The sequence below is a fragment of the Eublepharis macularius genome, chromosome 17, assembly GCF_028583425.1.
Source record: "Eublepharis macularius isolate TG4126 chromosome 17, MPM_Emac_v1.0, whole genome shotgun sequence".
In the NCBI taxonomy this organism is placed as follows: Eukaryota; Metazoa; Chordata; class Lepidosauria; order Squamata; family Eublepharidae; genus Eublepharis; species Eublepharis macularius.
The window spans coordinates 16,017,076-16,030,620 of NC_072806.1; the positions used below are offsets into that span (position 1 = coordinate 16,017,076).

The window sequence follows — 13,545 nt, forward strand, 5'->3', positions numbered from 1 at the left end:
CTCAACTGGGTGTGGAGGGGATGGCCGGCCGGCAGAGCAGAACCAGAATTCCAGCCGTATAGCTCCCGCCAACATGAACTGTCGGTGCACAAAGGGTGCCTACTTTGGGGGAGCAGAATCGTCGTTCCCCCCAAGCTGCGCCAGCGGGTACTCGAGGCGCTGCATGTTGGGCACCCAGGAATCATGAAGATGAAGACCCTGGCCTGCAGCTATGTGTGGTGGCCAGGGATGGATGCTGAAGTGGAAAGATGGGTCCAAACGTGCCAGCCTTGCCAGGAAGCCTGCCCTGACATGCCGCATGTGATTGAAAACCCCTTCTGAATTAGAGCCTCCCAACTACTTGGCTATTAAAGGCGTCTTCTCCAAACTTGGTGAGGATACACCAGTGGTTGGAAGAAGCAGGGCCTTTTCGGCTGTGGCTTCTGGAAGAAGTTAATCAGTACTGTTCCCTGCTGGTTTTCCAGAAGAAGGGTGAAGCCTGTGTGGGCCTTGGTGAATAAAAAAGAGGAACCTGTTTCTATTTTCCTGTTTGGTATTTTGCAGTGCTTTTAGGAGTAGTTTAATTTTGAGTAATGTAAAAAAATCATGAGAAGAAATCATGGGAAGACAAGGCTCTTTAGAAAAGTCAATAATGCTGGGAAAAGTGGAAGGCAGGAGGAAAAGAGGAAGACCTCAAACGAGATGGCTTGACCCAGTCAAAGAAGCCACGCCCTCCAGTTTGCAGCATCTGAGCAAATCTGTTAACAATAGAACATTTCGGAGGTTTTTCATTTTAAAATGGCTATCGAGGATGCTTTTTTATATTTTATACTCTAGTTTAATTCTGTGATATAATTTTCACAAGGTACCCTGATATTTGTATATTTTTAACCGGAGTTTTTAAAACTTGTATATTGCATACCAGGTAATATTTTTTCTATAAGCTTGAATCTGGTCATGGACCGTAATAAAATTTACTAATACATTCATAGGGTCGCTATAGGTCGGAGGCAGTTTGACGGCACATAATGTAAAAAGTCCTGTTAAAAGTGGTATCATATTGGTGGGAGAGCTGCAAGCTGCTAGAGATGTAGAATATAAATATCTGAACTAAATTTTAAAAGTTCAGGTAGGACAATCTCTTGTCAGACCTGTTAACCCATTAAAGTGAGCCCAGCTAGGTAGCGTGGTTTCTGGAACACCTTTGCTGCCTGGCTAGGATTGCAAAAAGTGGGGAAGGAGGTGTTCTCCATCCCATATCAGGCCCCAGATGCCTGGCCAAGGATTACATCTTGCTTTGAAGGGTCACAGGTTGTAAGTGTTAGAGATTATGTATTTTATATATTTAGTTTAGTTATTTAGCAGAGTAATATAGCAGAGTAATTTAGTCAGAAGCGTTTAATCCCTCACAAACGTGCATTAATTAATCCTCAGACAAAATTCATAGAAAGATAGAATTTACAGTTTATTGTAGCAGATTTCTCCATAGCAATATCTTCTGGTAATAACAAGGGAAAGATCCTATTCTAAAGAGTTACATTCTCTAGTCTAATACCACGGCCTGAAACTAGGCAGCAAGGTTGTAGGTGCAGGTTTGTGGACAAAGAGAAGGGCTCCATGAGGAGCATGGTGGCTTTACATCTTTTCTCTTGGAAGAGCATGAGGGAAGGTGTGAAATCTCCCAAGAGGCACAGAGGCAAGAGAGGAGGAGTCAGTAGGCGTTCCCACCTTAGACAAGAGAGTGGCAGATTGCTAGACTTATACATTACATTCAAAGAGGCATGCAGCACCCCCCAGTGTCCAAAGGCAGGCTGAGTCGCCTATTCCAACAGTAAGCTGTCGGTACCCGTCTCCTATGGACCCACTTGCACCAAGGCAAGAGGAAAGATCTCCACTGGTAGCTGAGATACATATTTTAACTTTGTTATGTTTCCGTCATCGTTGCAGTGTCCAGGGTACAGGAGGTGGCCTTTGGGCAGTTGCTCTCTGGAGCAGAAGTGATAGCCACCATTCCCCCTTTTTCCCTCTCGGCACTGCGAGAGAGGTATGCAATCACTCCCCCCTCCACACACACGGTGAAATCCTAAACAGAGTTACTCCAGCCTATGCCCATTGAAATCAATGGTCTTAGATTGGAGTAAGTGTGCTTAGGATTTCACTGACACAGATAAGCTGGGCAAAACTTGAGGCATGCCCTCCCAGTGCTTCCTAAAAGCCTCGCACACCAGCATGGTCAGCCTCCAAAGCAAGCCAAGCCTCAGACAGCACATCAGTGCCTTCTTCAGTGTGTCACCCCGAGCAGTCACTCAAATGGCTTGGCCCAAGAGTGGGCCCTGCTTCTAAGGCTCTGGCAACCTGATAGGATGAGAGGCAAGGCTAACTGTGCCCCAGTTTATGTGCCGGGCCAGAAACTAGCTGTTTTGAGGAGTGCTGCATGAGGAGGGGGTGGAAGTCAGCTCCCTTTGCCCACTTCCCTCACTGATGCAAAATTGACTGCTAGCAAGGCTCTCTCCATACTGAAGAGCTAACAAGCATTCCTCTGGAAATCTTTCGACACAGGACATCTGACACGTGAAGAACACGTGTTGGGCGATGCAATGTTAGCCGGGAAGGGTAGTTTAAAAATAAAGAGCTGGTGGCAGGGCAAAGACTTTGCTATACACTTGAGCTGTGTGAAGGGGCTGTGGAATGCCAGAAGAGAAACTTCAGCCCATTATAACTTCTCCAGGTCTGAGCCTGGCTCTGGAAGGCAGCTCCAGCCCATTTCCAGTCCTCGCTGCCCTCTTGTTGCAGTCCCACACAGTTTTAGACTGGAGAGGTGAAACTGACAAAGTCTTCCAGGAGATAAAGATGAAATTAACAAACCCTCTGAGGAGCGATCTCCACCGGCTCTGTCTTTTTAAACTACGCTTCCCGGCTAACATTGTGTCTCCCTGCACTTGACAAACACGCGCCAAGGCATCTCATGTAGAGAGACTCTGGATTTGGTCTTGGGGAGGCCTCCATTTGCTGATCCCTGGTTTATCCTCAATGCAGTTTTTTCTTCCTATCTGCAAAACCGACATGAGACTTCGCAGGATGCATCCTGGCTCACCAAACTAGCTTTTGGACTCCTGGTAGGCTGCAGAAAGATTGCACTCCTTAAAACATGCATTACTTTAGCTGTAGCAGCATGAGAAAAACATTGGGAAATTAACTCTGCGTGGTGATGTGGACCTCCCTTGGCTTACTTGGAATTCTGGTCACTTTGATTCTGTGTGAGTGAAGCCATGTGCCCGTGCAGCTGAATGGAGGAGTGGGAGGGGGGACTGAGCTGTCTGGGGTCTCTACTGCTGATGTACAATGAGGCCAGTTGTAGGTGGTGGAGTGTGTTTGACCGGCAACAGTCCTTCGTGTCTGTGTAGAAACCTGTGTTTGCAAGTAAGTGTTCCGAATACAGAGCACCAGAGTGCAGGAAGGTGAGAAACGGTGTTGGCACAAAAGGGACTGCTTAAGCAGATGCTGTCAGGACGAAGTTTTGCATTGTTGTAGTGCCTGCATCCTTAAAACTACGCTGATGACATCCTGCAAAAAAACTGAATCCGGTGCATGGCTGCAACAGAACTCGACTAACATGCTCAGTGCACAAAGCGCAGGAGCAGAATTTTCAAGGGTATCTGTTTAACGGGAAATTGGCCCTAGTTTTCTGCTGCCTGCCTCTCGTCCCCTCCAAAATATTGACCAACACAGAGCTTTGGGTCTTCTTGGCTTCTCCTAACTCACTCCTGTTCTGGGCGCTATAGGTTTAGTGCTGCGTCAGCCATACCCACGCAGCGCTCTTCTTCGACTTGGCATTTCCAAGATGCTGGGTCTCTAGAGGGACCGCTTTGGCTGATGGATGCAGCTCGTTTTGATTGGGTGGCGTCCGCTGCAAGAAGCCGGAGGCCTCTTCCGCATTCTCGTCAGGTTGAGTTGTGTGCCTGGCAAACTGAAGGCGCTCGGAGGAGGAGGCAGCCTAGAAGAGCTGCGAGGGTGCAATCTACAGTCATGGAGTTGGAAAAGGTTTTGGGGCAATGGGTAGCCTCTCCGTTGCCACCCAATTCAGCACGTGGCTTTGCTTAATTTAATATAATGTGGAAAATGTAGGAGTTTTGCAGCATTTTGTCCTTTTCAATTACTCTCCTTTAAAAAAACTTTTTTCATTGCTTCCAGTGGTCAGCTTTACTAATGAAATACCGTTTCCAGCGCTGCGTGTCAGGAAAAAGCTACCTTGTATATACAGCTTGGAGCAGAGAACAGGGTGTGCAAGTGCAGATTTTGGAACATCGCTTTTCCAACTTCTGTGTTTGAACACATATGAAGCTCGGATTTGGCGGATGTGGAGAAGGGCTTGTGGATGGGGGGGGGTGGAAATAAGTATGCAAAGCAAACCATGATTTATGGGCATCCTTTGCCAAGGGAAGGTGATATTTTTGTCTCCGTTCTCCTCCTTCGCTTATCAGATCTTGGAGCCATTGACTTCTGTGTTAGAAGCTGAGATCACACTAATTTAGAACAGCTCTGGGGATTGAACTTTCATTTCCCTTTGGGCTTGGATCCTCAGCAGCGCAAGCAAAGTGGTGCTGGAGGAAGGCACCCTCCCTGCCTCCTCCTCCCATGCCAGCCTTCTATGCTTCCTGAAGCCAGTGTGGTATAGTGGTTAGAGTATGGCTCGAATCTCCACTTTGCCGTAGAATCTCTCTGGGTCACCGTGGGGCAGTCACACACTCTCAGCTTAACTTACCTCACCGGGTTGTTACGAGGATAAAATGAAGAGAATGTAAGTTGCTCTGGGTCCTTATTAGGAGAAAATATGGGGTATGAATGAAGAAAATAAAATAATATGTCTTTTGAAAGGGAAATGAATACTTAGAGGTTAGAGAGAGGGGGCCACCTGTCCCCATTATCACTCCCTCAAGATAAATTTAAGATCTTAACAGCCAGTGTAGAGTAGAGCCCACGTAGTGTAGCAGTTAGGGTGTCAGATTATGATCTGGCTGATCCAGGTTCGAATCCCCTCTGTCGTAGAAGCTCACTGGATGACCTTGGGCCAATCACACACTCTCAGCCTAACCAACCTCACAGGGTTGTTGTAATGATAAAATGAAGGAGTTAATGCAAAGAATCTTAAAGGTTAATCTACAGCTTAAGCCAGGGTTCTATTTATTGGGAATTATGGTTAAAAAAATGGGGAAAGAGCATGGTATTTTAACTCTGCATATGGTAACAGCGGCATGGCTTTTATATGCTCATAAATGGAAGTGCAAGGATCTACCTTCATGGGAAAATTGGACTGGAAAGATGATGGATTTAGCTGAGATGGCCAAACTTACAGTGTTAATCGGAAACAAAACACTCTCTATATTCATGGCAAATTGGAAACCCTTTAATTTTTTAAATTTAATTTATTAGATTTATGTTCCGCCCTCCCCACACCAGCATGCTCAGGGCGGATTACAATTTACATACATTTAAAATACATCTAACAATGTACGCAGTTTAAAATTATAAATATATAAACATCCTAACATCCTTTATGGACTATCTGCAAGAGACGAAGAAAAATGAATTATTTGTGGTTTTGATTTTTAAGAATAAGGATCGGGGATATCAATTAGACCATAAGCTGATTGATTCTAAAGGAGGAAGTGTTATAGGCGAAAAACTGTAATGGATTAATAATATACTTATTATGCTTTTTGCTGTTTTTTTACTTCATATGTAGGCCACAGTTGGCTCTTTGTAGTTGTGTTTTTGTTATGTTTTATATTCCTTCTTTGCTCTATCTTTTAACTTTTCTATAATAAAAATTACAAAATATTTCTTTAAAAAAGGATAAAATGAAGAAGAGAATGATGTAAGCTGCTTTGGGAGGGAACCCATTGGGGAGGGAGGTGAGCTATAAATGAAGGAAGTAAATAAATAAACGGTGCTTCTGAGGGTCATTGGATACCCAGGAGCATAAAGCAGAATAGTTTTTACAGCAGCTTCCCTACTTAATTTATAAGAAGGAGATTCTTACTCGCCATAGGTGAACAGGGTTTAAAAATCCTGCTGATTAGTAGGGAGAAGGTGAAAGCAAGGGTCAGTGAGGAGCTAGCTGTCTAATAGTGAGATCCTAAGAAGAGTTACTCCAGTCTAAACCCGTTGGCTTCAGTGGACTTAGAATGGAGTAACTCTGCTTAGGATTGCACTGTAAAGTTTTTTGTTGTTGTCGTCGTTCCAATGATCCTTGCTATCCAACATGGAATGTTCTGGGATGGTGGTGTTTCTCAGGGGAGCAGTTGTTCCCATTTTTGTTCCCATTTTTGCATCTGAGAATTGTGGTTCTCGAAAACTTATGCTACAAAAAAGGTTGGTTAGACTCAAAGGTGCTACTAGATTCTTTACTATTTTCCCATTTTTGTGTCTGCACACTGTGAAGTAAATGACAAAAATGCCACTTGGGCCAGTCGACATTACCTAACTCTATCTTTCTCCTCCCTGCTGCATACAGAGGGTATTGAAAAAGCCTGACCTGGAACCAGGAGGTTGGCTCCATGTATCCAGAATCCACCACGGACTCTCCGGCTAGATTCTCAAACAGGCAGACGGGCTCCCCAGGCATGATTTACAGGTAAGCTTATATCTTGTTTCACTAATTGTTGAAGCATCCACTGGGAGATCTGCTCAAGCTGCAGTTCTGCCAGAAATGCATGGAAGGCACATAAACGTGGGGCAGGGGGAGAGACTAGATGTAGAATTCATCCTCCTAAAAATATCTCATGCTTCATAAAAAACCAAAGCAAGTTGGGATTCATTATGACTATGAAGAAATGTTTAAAAGCGCATGTGCAATATTTCTCCAAAAAATCCCAGAAACCAGTGGAGTGGCTGATAAAAATTTCTGGTGAATAAGAGAAGGAGGAAAGTTAGAATCAAGTTTGCAAAATAGTAAAACTTGCCCAGTGCCTCCCCTTGCTGCTAGGGAAAGAAAGAATGAAGAAAATGGAGTTGAGTGGCAGCAGGGCTGGGGAACCAAAGGCAGTGAATACCGTGGAATTAATGCAAATGCGTTAGGACAATTGGGTTGGCAGTTGAGTTTCCATTAAGATAAATTTGAAGCAAGTATCAAAAGTTAGTGAATATTTGGCACAGCCAGTCCTGCACGAAACTGGCATGGAAGTAACTCGTGTATCAGTGAAATCTGCATGGCACCCTGATGCTTCCATCGGTCTCACCGCCTGCAGATCCGATGGTATCCCATCCTGACGATGTTGTGCATTCTCACACATTCCCAGTGGGTGTAGACAGTCATTTTAGTCTCACTACGCATTGCAGTCTCCTAAGGCCACATGGTGGCTGGAATGGGGGCAGTGGGAAGAAGAGAGAAGTGGCTTTCTGGCTGCTGGCAGTGGCAGGCCAAGTGGGCCTGCTGTTGGTGAACAGAGAAGAGGGCTGTCTCTCCCGTCATCATGCCATGAGTCTGAGATGGCTTCCTATGGCCCATTGGTAGAAAAATTTGATTTTTTTCAGCATGAGCAAAAGCATGGTTGCGTTCTCCATTGGGGCAGATTCTGGGCTGAGCATGGGCTGACTCTAAGTTCAGGAGAGGGATGCTGGCAAGATGGCAAATCCGTAGCAGAGGTTACTTTCTCAGGTGCAATACCTTCCCCACTGATTTCCACCCACTGGATGCTGTTTTGATGATTAGGAATTGCAGTTACCACCACTCCTTGGAGAGAGGAGCATGTATGCTAACTATGGCAGCTGTCCCTTGCTGCCATCACTGCTTGGGCTAATGATGGCTTATTTATTTTATTTATAAAGTATTTATAATATAAATGATAAACATTGCTGCCATTCTCAGGCAAGTGATGGCTTATTTATTTTTATTTATTTGTACTTTATAATATATATAATAAACCTTGCTGCCATTGCTGCTCAGGCAAGTGATGGCTTACTTATTTTTATTTATTTGTACTTTATAATATATATAATAAACCTTGCTGCCATCACTGCACAGGCAAGCGATGGCTTGCCTGTTTCTATTTATAATGCATTTATTGATAATATAATAAAACTTCCTACCATCATTGCTTGGGCAAGTGACAGCTTGCTTATTATTTGCCTTATGATTTATAACCCTTATTTAAATAAATAATAAACCGTGCTGCCATCACTGCTTGGGCAAGTGAAGGCTGGCAGTAAAGAACAGCACACACTGCCTTCTCCCTCTAGCCGGCAGAGACAGCAGCTGTCATCACCACTCCAGTGGGCAGAGACAGTCATCAGCAGCCAGAAGGGAAGGAGGAACTGCTTCTGCTGCCCAAGAAAGGAGAAGGAGCTCAGTTTTTCAGGATGGGCTCGTCCTCACTGTTGCTGCTTGATGGCAGGTCAGGGGTTAGCAATGGGCCCTCCTGGCATGCTAGGGCATAGACCTGTCCAATGACGCCTACTCTTAATACGGACTGTGAGAGTATGGGATGAGATATGGAATCCAGTTCAGGGGGTTACCCTTGCTGAGATTTTTTGTCAAGTGAAGGGAGGGAGAAGCTAAAGGCAAGGCTGAGGTAGAGGCAAAAGGAAGCTCAGGCCAGTGGACAAGCTTTCTCAGCCTTGGCCCCAACCTGGTGGAACTCTCTGTGTCAATGCGAGCCCATTCGGATTTGTTATCCTTCCGTCGGGCCTGCAAGACAGAGATGTTCCGCCAGGCATTTGGTGGCTGAGGCAGGCGGACCACCTAAGATATCATGTTGGCCTCCTGCCTTGGAGGGGGGGAGTATGTGCCCCCCTCAGGCTCTGTAAACATTTCTAAACAAGGGGGGGACAAAACATCCAAGGAGACTATATGATGTTGATTTGTCAATCACAAACATTCGGTAAACATTTCCACGAATTCTTGAATGGCCAATTCCTAAATATAACCAACCAAGCTTGTATTGAGCAGTGTCCATCCTATATAATACTTCCTTGTCAAGTGTCCTTCCAAAATATCTTTCAGGCAACAGACCGTCATGGTCACCTGGGTTCCAACCCACGGACAACAAATCTCCAGGAGGGAGAGCCACTCCCAGGTTATTTAGTTTGAGGGGGTAGGGCAAAATGTGCGTGGCAGTTTATGATGGATGTGTTTTAATGTTTATATTGCTGCTAATTTTTATTCTATTTATTGTATATTTTAAAATGTTGTGATCTGCTCTGAGCCCGCTTGCAGGCAGAGCGGAATAGAAATCAAATCAAATCAATAATAAAATAAAATAAAATAATAATTGACCCGGTGCCCTTGCAAGAGTCAGGGAGCGTCCCTTGACTGGCTTGAGCCCTAGCACCAAATCAGAGATTTATTTACCAGAAAGAGTCAGAAGCAGAAAACAAACGGCCACCATTCATTCCTATGTGGGGCATTTCCCACTTCTCCGTGGCACTGGGTGTGCCACAAAACTCCACCCCAGGGCCCCTCTGAAGAAATCTGCACTGCAGAGGAGGTGGCAGTGTGCTTCGGAAGCATTCCTGGCCCTCTCCTTTGCTCCTGAAGGCTGAATTCAGTTGGCAGAACAGACTTAGGAAAATACACATTGGCTGCCTCTCAGGGATGAGCATTGGGGGGTGCTTCACCCCTCTTTGCTCCACGGCCTATAAAAGTTGATGGCCTTTTAATTCTAAGGGATAGCAAGGAGTTGATTTCGCTCCCACCCAAATAGCGGCCTCACGTGCTTCCCTGTACTCTCCCCCACCTCCCGCTCTGACATAATTATTGATAGCAACAGCAAAAATTGCCCTCCACTCTAGAGATTGAGTGGTCTTGTCCTCTCTGTAGAGCCCCTGCAGGACAGTGCAATGTGACACTCTTTGTAGAGCACATGCGTAACACACCACTCCTGTATTAACACTGAGCAAGCATTGTTCTAGTTTATAGTTAAATTTGCAGCGGAAAAATTCATAATATCCTGGGAAACTGAAGGGACTACTTAACTTCTGGAATATCAGTGGGAATTTCTGAATAGTGCAGGTAGAAACTGAGGAGGAATGGTTTGTCTGTTTCCCTGTACCGGCTCCAGTGGACTTTCTTCTCCCTTCTGGGTCTGCTTTATCCCCTTGGTTCCTGGGAAACTGGTAAGAAGGTGAAACTAAGTGGTATCTTCCAAGAATAAGTTGCAGATTCCCTGCTTAGCTCCCTGTCTCTGCCCCAAAGAGAACACCATCTAAAGTTCAACAGTGGGGAGAAGAGAGAGGGGGATATGATCGTACAGACAAGACTAACCAGGGAGGAATGTGAGAAAATGTGCTGCCAGGATTTGCACCCAAGGCAGTCTTGGGTGCAAATATGGGTTTATCTGCATGGGCCATTTCTCATGTTCCTACATTGGATGCCTGAGACATTGCAGCGTGAAAATCGTTTCCATTGGTTGCTGCATGGCTTATGTCAGCTCTCGCTTTCCGCATCATCTCGTCCTCAGCGCTTGGGCAGACAAGAACCAAATCAAAGGCCCTTCCTTAGCGCTCGCTAACACAAGGTTTCCACTTGGCGGTGCTGTTGTCAAAGCTTTTACTAGCTCGTCCTTAAGAGGTGAGAAGGAAATGTACAGAGAGAGCTTTTGACTGAAAGCCCAGAAAGCACTGGCTGGGGAAGGGGAGGGGGGACCGGGTGGTCCTTGGTTTTCTTTTCTTTTTTTTAACTGTGACCTGTGGAACATTTCTTCTTTCTTTCCCTTTTTGCTGTCGGAAGTGCTCGCTACGGGAGTCCCAAACGACAGCTCCAGTTTTACAGGTAACGGCGTCCTTTCTCTTCTCGACGTACGGTGTATCTGACTCGCTCATAGGGATAGCTGTAGACAGGTGAAGCCTTTTGTAGGCATCCTGGGGGATCCTGGTGCCTAGCTTCCCGGATTCCTGCCTTGTGCTTTGTTGAAAGTCGATACCCTTTTTTGCCTGGCTCCTGTGGCTTTATGAGAACTGGGGCAGGTGGCATCTCCGTTCCTGAGAACTCCACATCATGAATTTCTTCCGGTTGGGGAAATTGGGTTACTAGTAAACCTAATGTGGTTCTCTGGTGCTTTGTTGGTATGCTTTGAGAAGAGCAAGCTATACAAGTTGAAGATTCTTGTTTTGATCAATGCTTTGAGATGGGCCTCTCTCTTTGTAAAAGTTATTTCTTTTTTTATAATGTTTTTGTCCCCTTTCTTCTATTATGTAGCATACAGAGAGAGACTCTCTACACTTGGCGCGTGTTCGTCAAGTGTAGGGAGATGCAATGTTAGCCGGGAAGAGTAGTTTACAAAGACAGAGCTGGTGGAGATTGCTTCTCAGAGGGTTTGTTAATTTCATCTTTGCCTCCTGGAAGACTTTGTCAGTTTCACCTCTCCAGTCTAAAACTGTGTGGGATCAAAACCAGAGGGCAACAAGGAATGGAAATGGGCTGGAGCTGCCTTCCAGAGCCAGGCTTGGACCTAAAGAGGTTATAATGGGCTGAAGTTTCCCTTCTGGCATTTCACAGCCCCGTCACACAGCTCCAGTGTGTAGCAAAGCCTTTGCCCTGCTGCCAGCTCTGCCCTTTTAAACTACCCTTCCCAGCGAACACTGCATCTCCCAACTCGTGTTCTTCATGTGTCAGAAGTCTTGCGTAAAGAGACTGAGAGTTCCTAGGGTTCTCCAAACCAGGTTCTGACCCAATCTTAACCCACTTAACCCACAAAGTAGCTGGATCATGTGTCTTTCAGCTGTCTCCTGGGTTCTCAGCCTTGCTGATGATCTGTTCACAAAATGAGGAACTGCTTTCTGCTGGTTTCATAAACCAAGGCAGGGCTTCTTACTTGCTCCTGCATAGCTGTTGCAGAAAAATGTATGTAAACCTCACTGATACGGGTGCAGCTCTCAAGGACAGCTTCTTAGTGATTTTAAAAGGGACAACCATTCTTGCAACATCTTCAAGTATATTACAGTGTTGCTCCTTTGGAGCATCGAGTTTCGCGCTACGTGCACAATTGGGGGAAAGCTGAGGCGATGGCTGCAACTGAGTGAGCAAGAAGAGGTTTGCAATCTGCCATTCTTAGCCAGAAAAAAGATGATTTCATCTGGAACTCCTATCTTGAAACAAGGTGTGCTACAACCTTTTAAAAGCTAACTGAGTTTGCACTTGCTCCTGTTGCAGCTTTGAATGCAAATAGTATGTTGAGGTATGCAGGAGGGTGACGCTTTATTACGTGGATGAAACTGATATTTGGCTCCTATGACGTCTGAAGACAAGAATGGAAGGTTCACCATAAATTGAATCAGATGAACAGGTTGTTGAGCCCTCTGTGTTGGAGATCTTGCAAGCAGGAAGGCACGACCCTACATATGTGGTGGGAATGCCATTTTGTTCAGGAATTTTGGAGAGTGGTTCACAAAGAGATATTCATAATATGCATAATTGGTTCACAAAGAGATATGCATAATCTGTTTTTTGGGAACTTGCATATGGCAGTCCCTTTATTTGAATACGATGAAATCTAGAAACCAATTTTAGATGTTTTAAATGCCAAAGAACTAATTCCCCCAATGCAACAAACTTTAATTGCTCATTTATTGTATTTAAAAAATTAAGAAAAAAAAATGGAAGGTTCACTCGGTGCCCAACTGACTTTTTTTGTATTGCATCCCATGAGTCTAGAATTGTATGGCAATTTTGTTTTCTTGGTGTGATTTGTTCTGAATGCTTTTTCGTGCCCTTCCCCATCCCTGGAGGTGAATTTAGAATGGGTATGAACCAAAGTCTCAAATTCTCACTGCTCAAAGGTCTTAAGGCAAACCACTTGCTGGCTGCTGTTGCCAGTTTCACAGGGCTCTGATTGCCTCCTCTTCTACGTGCGGCATTTGTTGTCCTCTGATAGACCGGGTAGGCAGCCAATGAGAAGCTGCCATGATGCCACACCACCTAGCCTGTTGCCCTCACTGAGCCTCTGAGAAAGATGACCTTGGCTGCTTTCACACAGGTTGGATAATGCACTTTCAGTGCACGTTAGCAATGGTTTGCAAGTGAAAACCCATTGCTAACTATAGCTAATGGGCGTTGTTGAAAGTGCATTATCCAACCTGTGTGAAAGCAACCAATCTGCCATCTTGAGACTACTATTAAATATTCAATGCTGTAAAGAAAGCTATGTATGGTTTAACATTATTTTAGTAATTATACTGTCTGTTATCCCTGTTGATGAACAATTACCCCTCTTCCTCCAAGTGCAGTCTTTGCTTATCTATGGGCCCAGGCAAAAACCCACAGCATAGTGGGAAATTCAAACTGCTGATGCTTCAGTCTACCGTCGCTCCTTTTATTAAGGAAAGGGTTCCTTTATTGGTATAGGAAGGGCTTTTTTTCAGCTGGAACGCGGTGGAACGGAGTTCTGGAACCTCTTGAAAATGGTCACATGGTTGGTGGCCCCGCCCCCTGATCTCCAGACAGAGAGGTGTTTAGATTGCCCTTCACGCTGAAGCATGGAGGGCAATCTAAACTGCCCTCTGTCTGGAGATCAGGGGGCGGGGCCACCAGCCATGTGACCATTTTCTCCGACAGCAACCCACTAAGTTCCA

The 13,545-nt window shown here is 45.2% G+C and overlaps 1 protein-coding gene across 2 annotated transcripts in view; it reads left to right on the forward strand.

The window, feature by feature from the left end:
- Positions 1–13,545, forward strand: part of KCNAB2 (potassium voltage-gated channel subfamily A regulatory beta subunit 2) — a 132,900-nt gene that overhangs the window by 42,570 nt on the left and 76,785 nt on the right. The window contains exons 2-3 of one of the 2 annotated variants that reach the window (XM_055001535.1): positions 6,494–6,613; positions 10,706–10,747. In XM_055001535.1, coding sequence (XP_054857510.1) covers positions 6,537–6,613; positions 10,706–10,747 — 119 coding nt within the window. In that variant the 5' untranslated portion in view covers positions 6,494–6,536. The remainder of the gene's footprint in view (positions 1–6,493; positions 6,614–10,705; positions 10,748–13,545) is intronic. The other variant, XM_055001534.1, reaches the window with a different exon arrangement.